Source organism: Abramis brama (assembly GCF_963993115.1).
Source record: "Abramis brama genome assembly, chromosome: 21".
In the NCBI taxonomy this organism is placed as follows: Eukaryota; Metazoa; Chordata; class Actinopteri; order Cypriniformes; family Leuciscidae; genus Abramis; species Abramis brama.
Window position 1 is genome coordinate 21,202,309 of NC_139983.1, and position 17,626 is coordinate 21,219,934.

General features: G+C 38.1%; 1 protein-coding gene across 2 annotated transcripts; it reads left to right on the forward strand.

Annotated features, from left to right (window-relative positions):
• Window positions 1-2,683: 2,683 nt before the first annotated feature.
• Window positions 2,684-17,480, forward strand: ndnfl (neuron-derived neurotrophic factor, like). Of its 2 annotated transcripts, none has more exons than XM_084097018.1 (4): window positions 2,684-3,078; window positions 8,343-8,534; window positions 13,872-13,996; window positions 15,214-17,478. In XM_084097018.1, the coding sequence occupies exons 2-4, from the start codon at window positions 8,374-8,376 to the stop codon at window positions 16,638-16,640; spliced, it is 1,713 nt and encodes a 570-aa protein (XP_083953144.1). In that variant the 5' UTR covers window positions 2,684-3,078; window positions 8,343-8,373; the 3' UTR covers window positions 16,641-17,478. The 2 variants fall into 2 exon arrangements, with proteins under 2 accessions (XP_083953144.1, XP_083953145.1); XM_084097019.1 differs by lacking the exon at window positions 2,684-3,078 and adding an exon at window positions 6,106-6,168 and having other exon boundaries at window positions 15,214-17,480.
• Window positions 17,481-17,626: the final 146 nt, after the last annotated feature.

Here is a 17,626-nt window from a genome sequence, read left to right on the forward strand (position 1 = left end):
TTTCTTTGCATCTCCTTTCGAATACAACATTCAAATTATTACACAAAAAATTATATCCTGAGAAAAGTGGATTTTGAGGGGTATAGCGCCATAGACCTCCATTCATTCTGCACTCGTCCTGTGAGCGCCCTCATATGGAACCAGAGTGGAACTGCAACCAGTTCAGAAGCCGGAAGTTTACTGAGAGTGAAACTTCTCCCCTTATTAGACATTCTCTGACCCCCTGCACTCCACCGACTGACATAATGCATAAACATTGTGAGAAGCGCGCTAGCCAGACAAGATTTAAACTTTGTTGGTTGAAGACCCAAGTTTGGTTTGAAGATGAAAAACGTACCAAGCACAATGTTCTTTCACCATTCTAACTCACACTCACAGTGTTCAGCGTGGTCTATTGCTATCAGAGCAGAAACGAAAGCTGCCGCTCTCCGTTTGTTTTTCTGTAGTCTCCAGTCACGTTCGTATGTAAACTGCATGAGCTCATTTTGTCCATTAAATCAAAAGATCCGAAAAAGCACATATATTAAAGAAATCAGGACAGACATGGTTGAAAGTGAACAAAAGAGATAGCATCATATGTAGACAGCATCATAAGCATGCAAAGGCTGTTGTTGACTTCTAAGAAATCTTTTTTTGGCCAGCATTGTATGTATTATTCAGAGAATGCAAACTCTGAAAAAAATGATTCAAAATGGCAGATGAGTCAAGATGTTGATTATGAATAGCCTAAAGTTGTATTTCATTCAATACTAAACTGACAACGACAAAATAGCTTATATTAAGATTCTTCACTGTTTATATATATATATATATATATATATATACAACCTTCTTAAAACAAAAACAATAATAATATTAAATATTACAAGTGAATTTAGGTATCACAGCATTATATTGTGGAGTATGAAAATCAAATTTTCATGTTGAGATTTGCAAAAGATTAGTTAACAGTGTTATTATATTATTAGTGCTTTTAAAGATTAACTTTAAATGAGTGTTAGATTATGGATGGCCAGTTCCAATAAAGATACTGAAAAAATAATCTAATATTGGCCTCAAAAGGGGTCTAAAATGACAAATGGAATACTCTACAGTTTCGTGGACTACATGTAAACCAGTCATCGCAAGTCTGCAACTACACAGTACGTGTGTGATTTGGGACAGGGCCACACTTAGGCAGCTGCCTGTTTTGGCTGACAGCTCACTTGTTTATTCTCATTTTCTCACATTTACCTACTGAAAAGAGTCATTTTGTCTAAATGAAGGCTAGAAACTAAGGCCAAAGTTTCATTTTACACATCTCAACCACTAATGACCAAGCATTATAACCCACGTTCCTGCAAACATTCTCCTTTTTAGAGCCAGAACTGTCTAACGCTAGGAGCGAAAAAACAATGATCAAGGACATGAAATATAATCTCAAGGGTTTTTAGGATGAATTTCCTCTTTCCACATTGGATTTATTATGACCGTGACTGTCAAGAACATTGTAGGATCATTAGGACTCTGATTGTCAATCATATCAGGTTCCTCTCGTCACTGCTGACCTGATCTGAACCAAAGCCGCTGGTGGCGACCAGCCACAGAAATCACTTCTTACTGGCCAGACATATCTATTGGTCAGGGAAATCAAATCCTGGATGAGCTCTGGTTTTACTTCTGAGCGATGCTGGATCTGGGGCCACAAACATTCATACACACACGTACACAATGACCAGATGGGTGGAGTGTTCTCATTACTTCAACAGCATTGCTGAAGCACCCATAGAATGCATTCAAAAAGGCCCAAGAGACATGCTTAACACAATGCAAATAGCCTTTTTCATTCTGCTGTGGAGGATGGACAGAATGAGAGGGAGGGGTGGAAGATGGAGCGATACCATTGTGTGGAGGAAAGAGGCACAGTGTCGAGTTCTGGAAAAACACTCACAATTACATGTACATATTCAGTCTCTTTGAGAAGAGCACTTGACCTTTAGAACAATACGTACACAAATGCACGCTCACCCACGCTTCAGGTGTGCTATGGAGGGACTTTATGTTCAGTGCTGATGTATTTATAAATATTTGCCAATATCTATATATTTATATCGCTAGTTCTGATAAAACAACTTTACAGTAAGTTTCAGTAAGACAACATTACTTTTATGAAGTCTTTTTTAGGATAAGTCATATTTTTTTGCATTCAAATATTGTTTTCATGTCATTTGCACACATTTCCCCCCTAAATTCGCATCACCGTAATGTGTTGAGGAGCCCGGTTCCAGTTATTGTCAAAGGCTGTTCTCATGAATTGAATACACTCATTTTTAAAGAATGAAAGGATAAAATAAAAAAATCTGTAATGTAATACAATGATTTTTTTAAAGATTAAATTAAATATTAAATAAAATAAAAATAAAACATAAAATGAAAGAGTTATTAACATATCATTTATATAAACTTTGCAGTGAAATATGACCCAAAGTTTTATACACATGAAGAATATATATTTTGGTTTATGTTTATGGTTTGGGTTTCTATGAGAGTTAATGGAAATTGTCTATAGTGTGGTTCCCCTAATGTAATTAACACATCACTATGTAATCTTCAAAAACACACACGTTTCTGAACAACCCCCCCCCCCCCCCCCCCCCCACCCAATTCTCTCTGCAATTATACACACTATCACCCCTCTTGCAACAGTCCTCACCAAGAGACTCTCTCCATCTTTCTATCCATCTCTTTTCCTCCTCTTCTCTCTCTCACATACACACAGCTCAAACGTGCATGTGTCTATTTGACTAGCGCGCCTCAGTTATCAGACTGCACTGATCTGGGTCGGGGGGGAGAGAAAAGAGGAGAGAAAAGGAGTGGAAACGAGAGAAGAGAGAGGATAAGGGAGAAAGGAGAGGAGAAGGGTGGGAGGGCTTTTCTTTTTTTCTTTATTTCCCTCTATCCTCAGGATACTCCAGCAGGACAGGCGAGTTTCTGTGACTCTGAGCACCAGTGCAGAAGACATTAGACCCGTTTACTTCTGCTCTTCTTCACCTCTCCTCCTTTCTTTCTTCAGAGTGGAAGACCCGAGCGCTGGCTGAGGTAAGTACGTGTGATTGCGTGTTTGTGTGTCTGTGATTACATGTCAGGGACTCAACTGGTAGAGCATGGTGCCTGCAAAGCCAAAGTCATGGGCTCGATTTCCAGTGAAAACACAATGTGATAAAGAAAATCTTGAATGCAAGTTGCTTTAGATAAAAGTATTAATGTTTAGTATTTTGGAAAACCATTTTCTTCAATCTCTATTTATATCATTTTGTTACATGAGATGGCGATCATCCTCTGTGTATGTCTCTTACTCGTGTCTCTTTGACCACTAAATAGCCCATAAGTACAGCAGTGAGATAGTGTGTGGTTTGGGATGGGGGTTCAGTTTCATGGAAATCCAGAACAGGGGAAAAAAAGAAACTCTTCACAACGCAGATGAAAGTTAATGAATCAAAATATCAGAAAAGAATACGCTTTGGAGTGTTTTCTCATTTTTATTTCTGGTTTAAAAAAATATATAAAAAATTATTTATTCAAACATTTTATTTATGTCCTAGTTTTATGTTTGTGTGTGTATATATATATATATATATATATATATATATATATATATATATATATATATATATATATATATATAAACAATTTTAATAAATATTTAATATAGATATAACATTAAAAAAATCTAAAGATATAAATATATAAAAATATATATATGATAATAAATATAAAACTTACATTTTGTTTATGATAACATAGTTTGTACATATAGGCATTATATTGCTGTGGTAGTGTTGTAACTGCATGACCATAACTAAACGTCTCTGAACTGAATTCAGCTCAATTCAATTTTGAGAGAGACGGAGACTGAAAGGAAAGAGAGACAAAGCAATTAGTGGTGTTACTTTTGACTTGTTAAAGTCAGCCATTAGATCTTGTGTTCATGACCATGATATATTTATACTCTTCCCCAATCTTTCACTAAACCCTCTTTCTCCCCATCTGAGCACATCTGTCTATTTACCCCCCTACGGCCCACATCTTTGCATGAGTTCTCAGTTTTCATTCTATACCATTCAAGTTTGGAGTCCTTTTCTGTCTTTCTTTCTCTCTTTTCTACCTCTCCCCCTTCTTTTCTCTCTCGCTTTATATCTGGCTCCCCTGGGAGCAGTCAGGACCCCTGCAAAGAGCATGTGTCACATGACACCCCAGCCACCAACGCCATCAACAAGCTCTCTAACAGATCGAGAGCGAGAGAGAGAGAGTGTGTACAGTAATAAGAGCTCGCAGAACACAGTAAACACAGAGATTGAGAGATAGAGAGAGAAATAAAATTAGTGTGAGGTTTAATGAACGGACAGACTTAGTACTACAGAGACATGGGGGAATCAAAAGGAAAAAAATATATAGATATTATATTTTGCATAAAGAAATCATGTTTTTGCATTACGCCATTATTTTTTACAATTAAGTATTTTCCCCCCACAATTCTCCCATTATCATTACCATAATGTGTCCAGGCATCCCACACTGATTTTCAATGGCAATTCTCATTACTGTAATACAGTATTTTTGTTTTACATTTACATTTTTTAATTCATATAAAATTAAATAGCTTACAGCAAACACTATGGTGTATAAATGCATTGAAATAAGTATTCAAATAATATAAATATTTTAATCATTTTAAAATAATAATATACATAAAATATTTAAAATATATAATAAAATATAAATAGGCCTAATATAAATTATTATTTTATTTGTGCATTACATTAATGAGAAATGTGGCAGAAAAAAAAGCATGTAAACAATTTTACAATGTAAAAAAATAGAAAGAAATACTTATTTTGACTTTGGGATGAAATATAACTCAAACATGTTCTTGCCATCCAGCTCTTTTTCGTTTCCTCTTTCTCTTATGTGCACGTGTCAATTTAGTCTTCTATTTTTCTTCTACACTTCCTTCTATCCCTTCCTCCTCCTGTCTTTCTCTCTCACCTCCTACGCCCTTGTTCGGCTCCTCCCTCCTTCACTCTCCATTTACCTCTTTTTTCCCGATCCTCTCTTTCTCACCTTCACGGTCTTATTTTCACCTTTCTTAATCCCTCTCTTCATATTCCTGGACGTTTTCCCGCTCCAATCTCTCTCTCTCTCTCTCTCTCTCTCTCCTCTCTTCACACTTTCCTTGCATCCTTCTTTTCCACCCCCTCCATCCTTCTCTTCTGTTTCTAATGAGGGCCTGTTCAGCAGTCATAATCAGAGCAGAGGTTGGGTGATGAGAGAGCGCGTCGCGTCTCATGCGCGTTCACTCCACCGCCTGTCATCTGATCTACGGGGCAACGTTTCCCCAGCGACAACCATGCGTGTTGTTATGGGGACACTTTTCAGCACGATGGCTTTGATCGCTGCCTCTCTCTCCCCGGGGACGTGAACTCACATCACTGGGCCCATCAGCTGCAGATAAACACAGATTGAACATCTGAGAGTTTCAAACTTCCTCAACTCTCCCCCACAGACGCCGCCCGGCGGTGTTCAGATTACCTCCAGGTGCTGTTTTGGTCGGTTTTTGTTCTTTTTGTCGATGAGTTTTTATAGTACCAAAGCAGCCTGCTGTTCGTACATAATGAGAAGACTTGAATTCTATTTCCGTAGTAAACCAATTTGATGTCGCTTGTTAAAAATAGAGACATAAATTCAAGTGAGTGTTTGCTGAAGTGCCGTTCTCGTCTCGCAGCGCCAGCGCAAGGTTTCTGCGTGTAGTGTCAAAGCAGAGAGCAGCGAGTGTTAGCGGATAGCAAATTTTCTTTGCTCATATAAATAATTCTCTCTGAATAAAGGCAAATGTTTCCTGCTATCAATGAATCATCAGCTGGGATGAGGCTAACTTTCTCTCCCTCACCCCCCCCCCAACCCTCTCTCTCTCTCTCTCTCTCTCTCTCTCTCTCATCTTGCCCTCACAACAGATGGAGTGTGAGAATCAACTGATTGACTGATAGCTCAGTTCTTCGCTTGTCAGCCATAATGAATAACCTTTGTGCTGAATGTCGGTTGAAACACCAGTGAGTTTGTCAGCACCTTGAGAGATAAATAACAGCACTGTCATCTAGCACATCAGCCCTGAGTGCAGATCTACCCGAGAATGTGAGTTTCAGCCGTCAGAGCTGGATTTTGACAGGTTTCAGAAGATTTTAATCTTAATTTTAATTTGAAGTCGGCAGTTTATCTCCAATTTTTACATCAAGGACAAGGCAGATGTTTTAAGTATGATGGATTTACTTTTTTGAAATGAGATAAAGTCAAAATTCTGCTGAATTATCAGCTCCTTTGAAACTTCCAGATGTCCTCATTTGTCTCAGAGCTTTCATAAGCCAAGGCATGGGACGTTTGTTATCTAAATAGATGGACTGACTGACAAGATGTGGTAAATCGATTTTTCACTGCAGTCTGTATAGGCGATGCGTACTTCCCTATTGCATATGCAAATAGCTGTGTGTCAAGTGAGCAGAACAGTAGTAGGCGAACAATATCTGGATGACATACTGCATCTGCGGATATTGTGAAGTGTGTAACCAGTGGCCACTGCTGAAAGGACGTCAGTGAAACAAAAATGGCAGATAATTGAGTCAGATGGGTTTTTTAAGTGCTTAACCAAAAAACATTTACATTTAAAGGCTATTCCCCCAGTGGCAAGCTGCTGTGCCCATAAAGGTATCATTTGTAAAAAAAAAAAAAAAAAAATGTAACAGTGTTGTTAGTATGCCATTGGTCAAAAAGGTCAGACAGGTCAAAGGACAGTGCAACATGGTGAATGTAGTGTATGTAAAAGAAGTCAAACTTCTTAATCAAATTTATTATTATGAGAATTCAGATGCTCCTTTCACAGTGTATTTATGAAGGGAGAACTGAGCACAGTAGTTCTATAAAATGTCATACCCTCTACTGCACGGTGTTGCCATATGGCAACATACCCTTTCTTTGGACATTTCTTGAAATTTGAAAATAAACATGAGCTCTGAGTGTTCTTAAATTCATGGTAGAACCTGGTGGTAACCAATGATATGCTTTGATGACATCACATGACACTACACACCCTTGCACTGTCATTCTTTTCACACACTTTGGATGACTCCAGTTGCTGAAGAAGTGCTCGTGAATATGTGAAGATTTTCCTCAATTTTTCATATTTCTTCAGAATTTAAAATTACATCAAGCATCTGGGATAAGTTCTAATCTTTTTTCAATCATTGTCACATTGTTTTGATACTACTATTACCTTTTTATTCAATAAAATAGGTATGTTGCCATATGGCAACATTGTGCGGTAATGGAACAATATTTTGCCCATGCTAATGCAGAGTAGCTTTGTATGAATGACAATGTATGGATGCACTGATATAGCTGGATGGTTGTATTCTACTCATATATTTATATATATTTGTATATATTTATAAAGTAAAAGTAAAGTATAAAAGTAAAATTTTATTACTTATTTTGTTTAGAAAATGAAGCCGTCAGTGTTCTATGGCAAGGCTGAGAGGAGGGCTGAAATGTACAGGGTACAAGTGGTTATACCATCTCATGAAAGTGAGGATGAGCTAGGGATCAGTGACGAGGAGTATGAGAGGCAGGCAGAATTATGCCTAGTAGACTCAATATGTAGTAGACTAAATGTTGTTGAAATAATCGTTTCACATTGAGTAGTTTCACTTGAACAGTTCTTATGAGTTTGCGTCAGATGTTTTGTAAATGTTGTTGAAATAATACTTTGAAAATTAGTTTCATATTTGTACACAAAGCTCTTGAAAACATTTTAAATAATAAAAACAATTTCATTTCTAAAAGACAGGTCTGTAATCATCTATGAATTTCATGTCATTTTGGGAGAAAACACATCAGGCTGTTCCATTGTCGCACAATGTTGCCATATGGCAACGCACCCAAAAGTACCCCCCGAAAAATAAAAAATAAATTAAAAAAATATAAATATGTTAATTTGAGTCTATTTTATATATAAAAAAACACTGTAACATTTTTTTCCATGATTGCATAATAATGCGTGCAGTAGAGGGTTAATACTTACTCGATGTAAGTCACTCAGTAACTCGATTTCAACTTGATTTCATTAATACTTACTCAACATTAAAAGTCTTTTAATGTAATAGTTTTCAAAGTTAAAACTTAAAAAGCATTGTTGTCCTTTGCTGTCACCCTTGTGGTTTTTAGTGAAATATTCAAAACTACCAAAAAAACTGGTGGATAAAATGCATTTAAAAGCTCTTACCACTTGTTTAAAAATGGCATTCTTTGTTTTCCAGATAAGTGAGTGGCTGTTTGTGTTGGACAAGGATGGCTCTCTCCTGGTGTCTCTGCCTGGCCATGGCCCTCTTTTCTGGTCCCGGCACCATCAGTGGTCTGGCACCTGAAAATGAAGTGACATTACACCCCACAACATGGCTGAGTGAGAACAGGGTCACACCAGTACATCTGCCCAAAGGACGCGCTCGTAGGTAAAAGACACATTGGGGATCTGGTGGGAGATAGACTAATATCTATTTAGTCTTTATTCTATCTTTATTCTACTAATATCTAATATTAATAGAATAAAGAATTTCCGATAAAGGGAAGGTACACTAAAATTGGTCAAGTGGACCAATCAGAAAGGAAAGGAATGAAAGAGAAACACTGATTGTGTATGTTTTGAAGCTTCTAACTCAAGTAGAAAAGAAATGGAAGAGTGGAAGAGTTTAAATCAACATTGTAGTCCTCCAGAGAGAGAGATTTCTAATACTGCATAATCACTTAGCAGGGAATCGACTTGTCTGAAAATTACTGTAAACTGATATCTGTCCTTTAGAGCAGGGGGTTTCAAAAACCCAGGAGGTTGCAATGGGGTTGAAAATGGTGGGTAGAAAAAAATTATACAATATTAACTTAATACAAAATAAATATTTCCTGATATTTGTCACAGTCGTGTTTAGCTCTCGCTGTCTTGTTTAGTTTTAAAGCCCTATTCAGACGGTAATTGTTTCTCATGGGGTCGTAAGGTATTTTCACCATTTACAGGGGCTAGTCTGTGATTTTATTGCTGTCCGAATCCAGAATGTCAGTGTTTTTCTCCCACCACCCCCGTAAAAATCCGTCGTAAAAATAATGTTGTGCCATCATTTGCTGTCAGAATCCATATCACTCAGTTTACAAGAAGAGATAAATTAAAAATGAACTGTTTGAACCCTTTTTGACCACCGCCAAGCACAGTACGATAACTGTTGTGCTTCGCTGTAATTTGGATGCATTTTAAAAATCTAGCCTACACTTTTATTACATTTACTGTTACTATTATAACTTATTTCTGCTAATTTCCACATTTGTAAAATGACATCCATCATTTTGAGGTAAAATACAAGACATAAAACCATTTTAACTATAGCGTGTCTATATTCCTATTTTTAAACAGATTTAAATAAGTAAATAATAAATCTTCTATAATAAATAATTTCCTATTATTAAATTAAATATGAATTTATTCGTATTATTCCAAGCATATGACATTTTATTTACAGCAGACAATCATGGGACTGACCATGTGAGCGAATTCCCGGGTTTGTAGGATCACAGAACTCGCTCCTCCACCGTGAATAAATCGCCATCTGAATGCATGAGTTTTATCACTGAAGTGCCATGCAAATGATTTTTTCCGGACGTCCACATGAGAAACATTTACCTTGTCTTTGTCATTGCCTGAGTTCTAGTCGTTCATTAGTTGTAGTTTCTAATTAGTCCTCACATGTTCCCTGTTCTGTTGATTACCTTCCTCGTGTATTTAAGCCTTCTGTCTTCTTCAGTTCATTGTTTCTCATTTCTCATGTAGTATTCTCTTCGTGAGCATTAAAAGTATTATAATTATTCATTCATCTTGCATCAAGCATCATCTTTGAATTATCAACACAGCCAATCCGTGACAATAATAATATTATTATTAAATATTACACATATTTATAATATTCCCATTTTTCACAGCATACATTTTTAGGGTCAGTGTTGTTATTTATTTATTTATTTTCAACTAAAACTCTTAAACATTTTTGGTAATTGAAATAAAAGTGATCTCCTATCTGTGTAATTCTCGTTAATGGTCTTAAAATCATGCCACAGATTTCTCAGTTTCCTCTCTATCAAACCCAATAGCTAAACCCAAACCGAGCAGCTAAAACTAAACTAAAACTGCAGCTTTCTTTTTCCATTAGCAACACTAGCCAGTGAGAATCACAGTGAGAACTGCTCCCTCAACCGTAACAGAGGTGGTGTCAGGCTTCAGACCGAGCGCGAGAAAGAGAGAGAAGAACAGAGTGCGTTTCAATGCACAGCCGTAGGGCAGGAGCTGCTGATCATAAATCAAATTAATTAATCTATTAAAAGATTGTAACTGTGCCTTCCACACAAAACTCTCACTAAAAATTACATTAAAAGGGTAAGGGATGGACATACCTTAAGTGTACCTGCCAGAAATCCCTCAAACTAAAACGATGACCCTTTATTTCAGTCAAGGTCAAGTTAAACTTGATTACCAGAAGAATTAAATCAATATTATGATAATGTGCTATGCTGGTGAGCCAGTGGCATGCAAATAAGAGATCCAAATTGCATTAAACAAACGCTGCGTCTTAAATCTAATGTCTGACTGTTTCCATAAAAAAATATAATGAGCAGTTGAAGATGCAAACACCATTGACTGAAGGCAGCCACACAAGCTTGTTTTCAAGGTCAGAGGAAGTGGCGGTTGCCAAATGGCTGGTGTTACCAGAATGCACAGAGGGAGGTTCACCATATTCTGCCCAGTGTGATGATATTCATGGAGGGGGAGTGAATGTGTTTCCTGCTTGAGCAAAGCGCTCTACGGTGATGGTGCACCTGGCATCAGTTGTGATCTGTAAACATTAGGGTTTGTGGAGATGCATATCTAAACGGTGGGGATGGATCGATAGAAGCTTATCAGAGATCAGTCATTCTGAAGTCATTGCTTTTGTTTCTCCTCACCTTCATTAGCAGATCAGCCTGTGCAAACAACAGCAGTCAAACAGTCCCCAAGGAAGCTCTGCAGCATGTTATTTAAAGGCATCATGTCATACTCTTTTGTGTAGGGATGCACCAATACCACTTTTACTTTCGTCTACTTTCCAATATGTGACCTTGGACCACAAAACCAGTCACATGGGTCATTTTGAAATTGAATAAATAAGCTTCCATTGATGTATGGTTTGTTAGGATAGGACAATATTTGGCCGGGATACAACTATTTGAACATCTAGAATCTGAGGGTGCCAAAAAAATCGAAACAATGAGAAAATCGCCTTTAAAGTTGACCATTTATGTTCGTGATTGTGCTGCATTCACTCACAAAAATAAATGTTTTATATATTTACAGTAGGAAATTTACAATATATCTTCATGGAACATGATCTTTACTTAATATCCTAATGATTTTTGGCGTTAAAGAAAAATCGATAATTTTGACCCAATGTATTGTTGGCTATTGCCACAAACCTGTGCGACTTGTGACTGGTTTTGTGGTCCAGGGTCACATATGAGTACTGATATCTGTATTTTCATTGCATTTTTATTTTTAAAAAATATTGTGCAAACCAAAAGAATATGAATCAAATTAGTTGGCTTAGCCAAAAGATATTTCCTTCAGTTATTTTCATGCTTTATTATGCCTGTTAAAATGTATTGTTGGAGCTACTGTTACTTTTACTGTTCTTACTCTTGCTCTATCATATTCTTTTGATCATATTCATGATCTTTTATTTAATAGCACAGGGAATATTTAGAGATGCTCCAGCAGGGTTCAACCATTCAAGAGCAGTGAGTGATTTTCTCTGTCTGTTGTTAGATTAACATTGAGGACAAAGACAGCAGTAGGATTATTAGGCTGCTGTCACTTTAAGAGCTGCACGTATCCAGCATACTGTTACATGTGTTTCCTTTTCAACTGTTTATGTTCACTTAAGACATAACTGACTATGTTTCACAAGGATACTTCCCTATATGGGCATTTTAACATCATTTTGTGTGAATTTGTCCGTTAAAGCACAAGAAGAAAGAGAACTATTTAATAGGCTATTCATGCGCTGTCTGAGAGGCAGCATTCTGGGCACACGCTTCAAGGTGTTTGCGCACAGAAAACCTCTTGAAAACGTCATGTGATTATTGTACTGCCTTCCTGTTAAAATGTAGGGATCCACTCGTTATACATAAATCATGTAACAGTTCATGTTTTTACATAGGATTTAGTTTTAATTCAAATGACGCATATGTGCTGAGTGAACGATCAACAATCAAGAGCATGCAACAGAAGTGCACGGTCTCTCTCTTTTTAGGGTCAGTTAACGTTAGTAATATGCTCCTCGTTTCTTTGCTATTGCCATATCCAACTGAACTAAAAACTTTCCAGCAATGTCAGTGAAAAAGGGATGTGTGCTCGACAAGCTTACAGCAGCTATATAGGCGTAAATATTTAATTTGTTAACATTTACATTTGTTAAACTATTAATTTGATACATTTACTTCATAGACATCCTTCTGTGATATATCCATTCTGCTTTCTGTTTGCTCTGTTGTCTGTGTTTCTTTGTCACAAGCACTATACTGTACACGCTGTGTGGTATCGGAGCATTTTAATGAGTATGAGCGTAGGATCGGCCCTATACCAATACTGGTATCAGTGCATCCCTACTTTTTAGCTTTTTTTTTTTCTGAGGTCCGTTTAAGTAATGTTTAAATTTTTTTCCCTCCAAAACAGTCATAATTTAGTTTTAAACAACCACTTTTTTTCACCCTCTCTGATGAAAATTCTGTCATAATTTACTCACCTTCATGTCATTCTAAACCTGTATGCATTTTTCTTCAGCAAAACAGAAAAGAAGGTATTTTGAAGAATGTTGGGAACCAAACAGACCATCATTTCAAAATATGTCCTTTTATATTGCCTTGAAGAAAATAAAGTCATACAGGTTTTGAACAACATGAGGGTGAGTATAATATGATAAGACAATTTTCATTATTGTGTGAACTTTTTGGGTCTCTTTAATGTAAACGCTTTCTTTATATAAGAATCAGCCTTATACTCACATGTGGGTTTGCTGGCAGGTACAATATGGATGCCAAATGTTCACGATACAAAGGCATGTTGCTCAAACTATAAAGGTCAGATTGAAATGATCAGGGACTTTTTTAAAATAAACTTCATCTACTCATTTCTAAGGTTGAGATCCTTCTGAATAATACACAGAGCCAGGAGCAACATAGGGTTGGGTGGACAATTGCTAAATTTGACCCTGGTGTTTAGAAATAATAATATGACTGAGCAGATCAATAGGGGTTTACTAATAAATATGGGCAGTCATGTGTTGTAATATTTCATAAATCATAAATCCAATGATTTTGTAACAAGCAGCTTAATTTCAATTGGGGGTCTTTTATGAAAGCCTGTTTCTGCTTCAGAGTAAAAAATAAAACAGGTATTTTTTAGATACATTTTCAAATAAGAAATTCAGCCTAATTGTAAGATACAAAGTCACAGCTGTGAGAATTAGTCATAATTGTGAGATATTACGTCACAGTTATGTTAAAAGTTTTTTATTTTAAAAAGGAATGAATACAATAGAGTAGATTGCATTATTTGATGAGACACGATTAGGCTGGTACAAATTGTTGAAAAAGGATATTGTTTGACCAAATAATTCATGATAATGGTTCATTTATAGAATAAGGTCTTATGGACAGTTAGACCAAACCATATCATATGTGCTGTTTCTAATACATACAGATATGTATCTGTGTTTCAGACTGTATTTCACACTAAAGAAGAAAGCTGACTTGCTGTCTGTTACTGTGAGCCCCTGTGCAGTGCCCATCGAATGGAGCTTGGCTGTTCGGACCTTGAAGGATAAACCACCAAAAAAAGCACACTGTGAGTTTGTGTGTGTATGCTTATTCATGGACTTGTGTCTGCTTGAAGGTATATTTGTGCATGCATGCAAACACGTACTTGTGTGTTTGGGGAGTACTGGCATAGGCCTAACCAGGGCTAACAGACAACTCAGGGATTTTGTATCCAAAGGGCGGACAGGTTACATCCCTTCAGAGGCTCTAATGAAGAAGCGAAGCAGTCGCTTGAGGCTCACTGATTTAATTAGTAGGTGTAAAACTGCTGTTGTGTTGCTTTAGGGCCTCTGTGGACAGAAGATTCTCCTCTTATCCATCTCCAAATCTCCAGGCTGTTTCCTGATAGAAAGTAAAACATTTTCAAACAGAAACAAAGAGACAACATATGCAAGCACAGTCTGGATGGATAAACATTAACATCTGTTTCTAATTTGAATGGTACTTTACAAAACTTATTTGTCCACAGAAGCAATAGAATAGTGATACAGGTTTAGAATAATATGAGGGGTATGTCGATGACCACAGAATTTTCATTTTCAGGTTATTTTTTTTGTTAATTATAAATATCCTGATTTTCATTGTTTATTCATATTTGTGCATGTTAGATGTTAATTTATACAACTTTAAATGTAAAAATATATTTGTATATGTAAAATTAACATTAACCAAGATAAATAAATACATAATGCATTAACTTATGTTAACGAATTAAACCTTAGTGTAAAGTGTTACCAATTTTTTTGACATTATAAAATAATTTAATAAATATTTATTATGCATTCATAATGCTAGACATAGACAACTAAATGCTAAATCCTAGCTAAACAAACTATTTTGTTGCAAAATACATTTTACAATTATCTTAATTTATATTTGGAACACATCTGCATCATGTTTTAACAGCACCAGAATAATCCTGATACGTTTCTGCACTCTTCTTTCATAATCATGCGCATGTACTGAAATGAAGGGGTAGTCTGGCAGGCAAAGCAGCATTATAAAGTCATAAAGTGACATATAAATCATTTAGACTGTGAACTCAGGGGTCCCCATCTACACCTTTAAATTATTCACTTTGATTACCAAATGTTCCCTCTAAAAGTGTGCCGACAAAAGTAATGATGGTTTGCATGAAAAACAGTCTTATGCTATGCATGCATGCGGCCCAATGTTTTTTAGCTTTCTTTTGATTAGAGCTTTTGAATATGCTTGATCTTGATATGAAATGCTTCGTTTTTTCAGGGGGCTCGAAGAAGAGCATGCCTGAGGTTTGGTGGAGAGGTTCTGGAAGAGAGGTTAGGATTTACACCTACACCGGCAATGCTGTAGACACCTACACCGGTCCTGCCTACGCTCCAGCGTCCATCTACATCCTGCGGCTGAAATCAAACGATCAGGACACGCAGGTGTCGGCATACCTCCACGAAGGTCCTGGTCCTTCGGGGGCTTTCCCGGAGCTGCCTTCAGATCCTAGAGTGCACACACTGGGGGTGGGCATGACCAGTGTCACCTTAAACTGGGCTCCGAGCTCATCCATAGTTGTTAAAGATGATCACCTGCCACATCACGAATATTGCGTGTTAGTCAACCACAAACACAACTACCGAAGTCTTTGCGCTGCCCGTGAGGGAATCCGAAAGGAGATACAGAGTGTGCAGAAGAGACAGAGAAGGGACAAACAAAGCAAGGAGATTGTGTGGGCAACGCTTAAAGACTGGTGGTGGCGGCACCCGGATACCCTTGAGGATCGTGAATCATCGACAACTGACAAGTTTGAGGACCCTGGATGTGTGTGCAGGGATGTCGAAAGTGTGTGCACAGTTTCGGACCTGCTTCCGGATACACAGTACTATTTTGACGTGTTTGTAGTGGACAGGGTTAACGGCACAAGTGCGGCATACACCGGCACTTTCGCCCGCACTCACGAGGAGGCTCGTCCAGCTGTCACGTCCTTACGGGAAGGCCAGGTCAAATGGGTCACCCTGAGCGGGGACGCAAGCAATCTACAGGGGGAACAGTTCCGATTTAAACCTCGTGGGTGGCAACAAAATGGCCTCCTTACCTTGCACACCTGTAACGGCACTAGTAAAGTCAAGGTCACCGTCTCTAGTAAAGGACGGACTTTGACGTCTGAGGAGGTGGGACACCAGCTGGCCCAGATATGGTTGCATGGTGCCCCGACATACCTCATCCAGCTCCAGGCCTTGGCTCCAGGTTCCTCTTCATCAATCCCTAAAGGCAATTTCGGGAAGTCCAAATTCTGTCTCAAAATTCAGGCATCATCGGCGTACCACCGCCGAGCTGTGCCGGTTTTTCCCTCCACACTGCAGATTAAGTCTTTCAACAAGTTGCGGACCTGCAACTCAGTCACTCTCGCCTGGATGGGGACTGAAGAACGGAGTCTATATTGCGTTTATCGGAGGCAGATCCCACTTGACAGCAACCACATCTTGACAGATCGCTGCATCGACCCGGAGTCCCGTCCAGCCAATGAGAGAGTCCTCTGTAAGTATTTCCAAGAGTTAAACCCACGTCGGGCGGTCACTACAGCGGTGATCGGTGAACTGGAATCAGGGGTGTTATACGTGTTTGACGTTTATCTTATGAGACGCTGGGGGCTTCCAATTAAGTACCACAGCAAGACTGTGAGAACCAGGAGTGAATGTTAAGTGAGCATCTCAGAATCTTGCTCTCGGTGGAGAAGGACTCAATGGAGAGACAATATGCCACAGGGAAGCCAATGTAAGGCCAGAGAGGGAACTGTTGGGGGCCTAGATCTGGTGCGGTTGAGGTCAAACGTGATCACTGAAAGACATAAACACATTAACATGCCAACACAGACACACAAATACAAAGAGAGGTGAGACCAAGCTCACACCTGCAAAAACTAATTTACTTTACAATGTTCCCGTATTAATGTTTGTGTTGTTGCTGTCCGTGGTGCCGTCTCTGTTGTTAATTATACAGTATTGAGTGTCTGAATAACAGAAACTCTCTCGTCTCTTACACAAAAGAGGACCGTGCCAAAATATGCAAGAGAAACAGCCGGAGGGCTTTGAGCACCAGTGCTAAGCAGAGCTGTATCAGATCTCTCAATCTGCCACCAGTATCAGAGAAAGACACCAAGTATGGGAGCGGCGAGAGAGAGCGAAAGGGGCTGTGTGAAGTCAGTGTGTTGATTATGCTCTGCTAAAGCATGCAGCAGGGAAAACAAGTTAGCAGTTCGCTTCATTGTCTGTGATGTGATTGTTGTGCTGCGCTTCTGCGCAATAATAAAAACACAATTACCAACCAGACATGAAAATGATCTGTGGATGTGTCACACTTTGACATTCTTCAAGGGCATCGGCTGTTCATATTCCTGAATATAAAATGAACTGAATTGAGGTTATACAAATGAATGCAATTCAATGAGGTGTTGGTAGTAAAAAGGCGTTCACCAGTCTGTGACGATACGAAAGTCTTACAATAAATAATATTGATTATATAAATAATCAGCAGACATTGTGAGCTCTTATTAAGTCTTAAAACTATTTACAAAGAAGTTAGTTTGGATGCTGCAGTCTGATAGATGGCTCCCTCTGCTGTCCAAATTAGGAAAAAACACTGGACAGCTGCTGGATGCCCCAAAAAAGAGGTGGGGATTTTGATTCGT

Coding starts and splice junctions, on each gene's coding strand:
- ndnfl (XM_084097018.1), top strand. CDS start 8,374: ATGGCTCTCTCCTGGTGTCTCTGCCTGGCCATGGCCCTCTTTTCTGGT. Junction 8,535..13,871: donor CCCAAAGGACGCGCTCGTAG/GTAAAAGACACA, acceptor TCTGTGTTTCAG/ACTGTATTTCACACTAAAGA. Junction 13,997..15,213: donor ACCACCAAAAAAAGCACACT/GTGAGTTTGTGT, acceptor TCGTTTTTTCAG/GGGGCTCGAAGAAGAGCATG.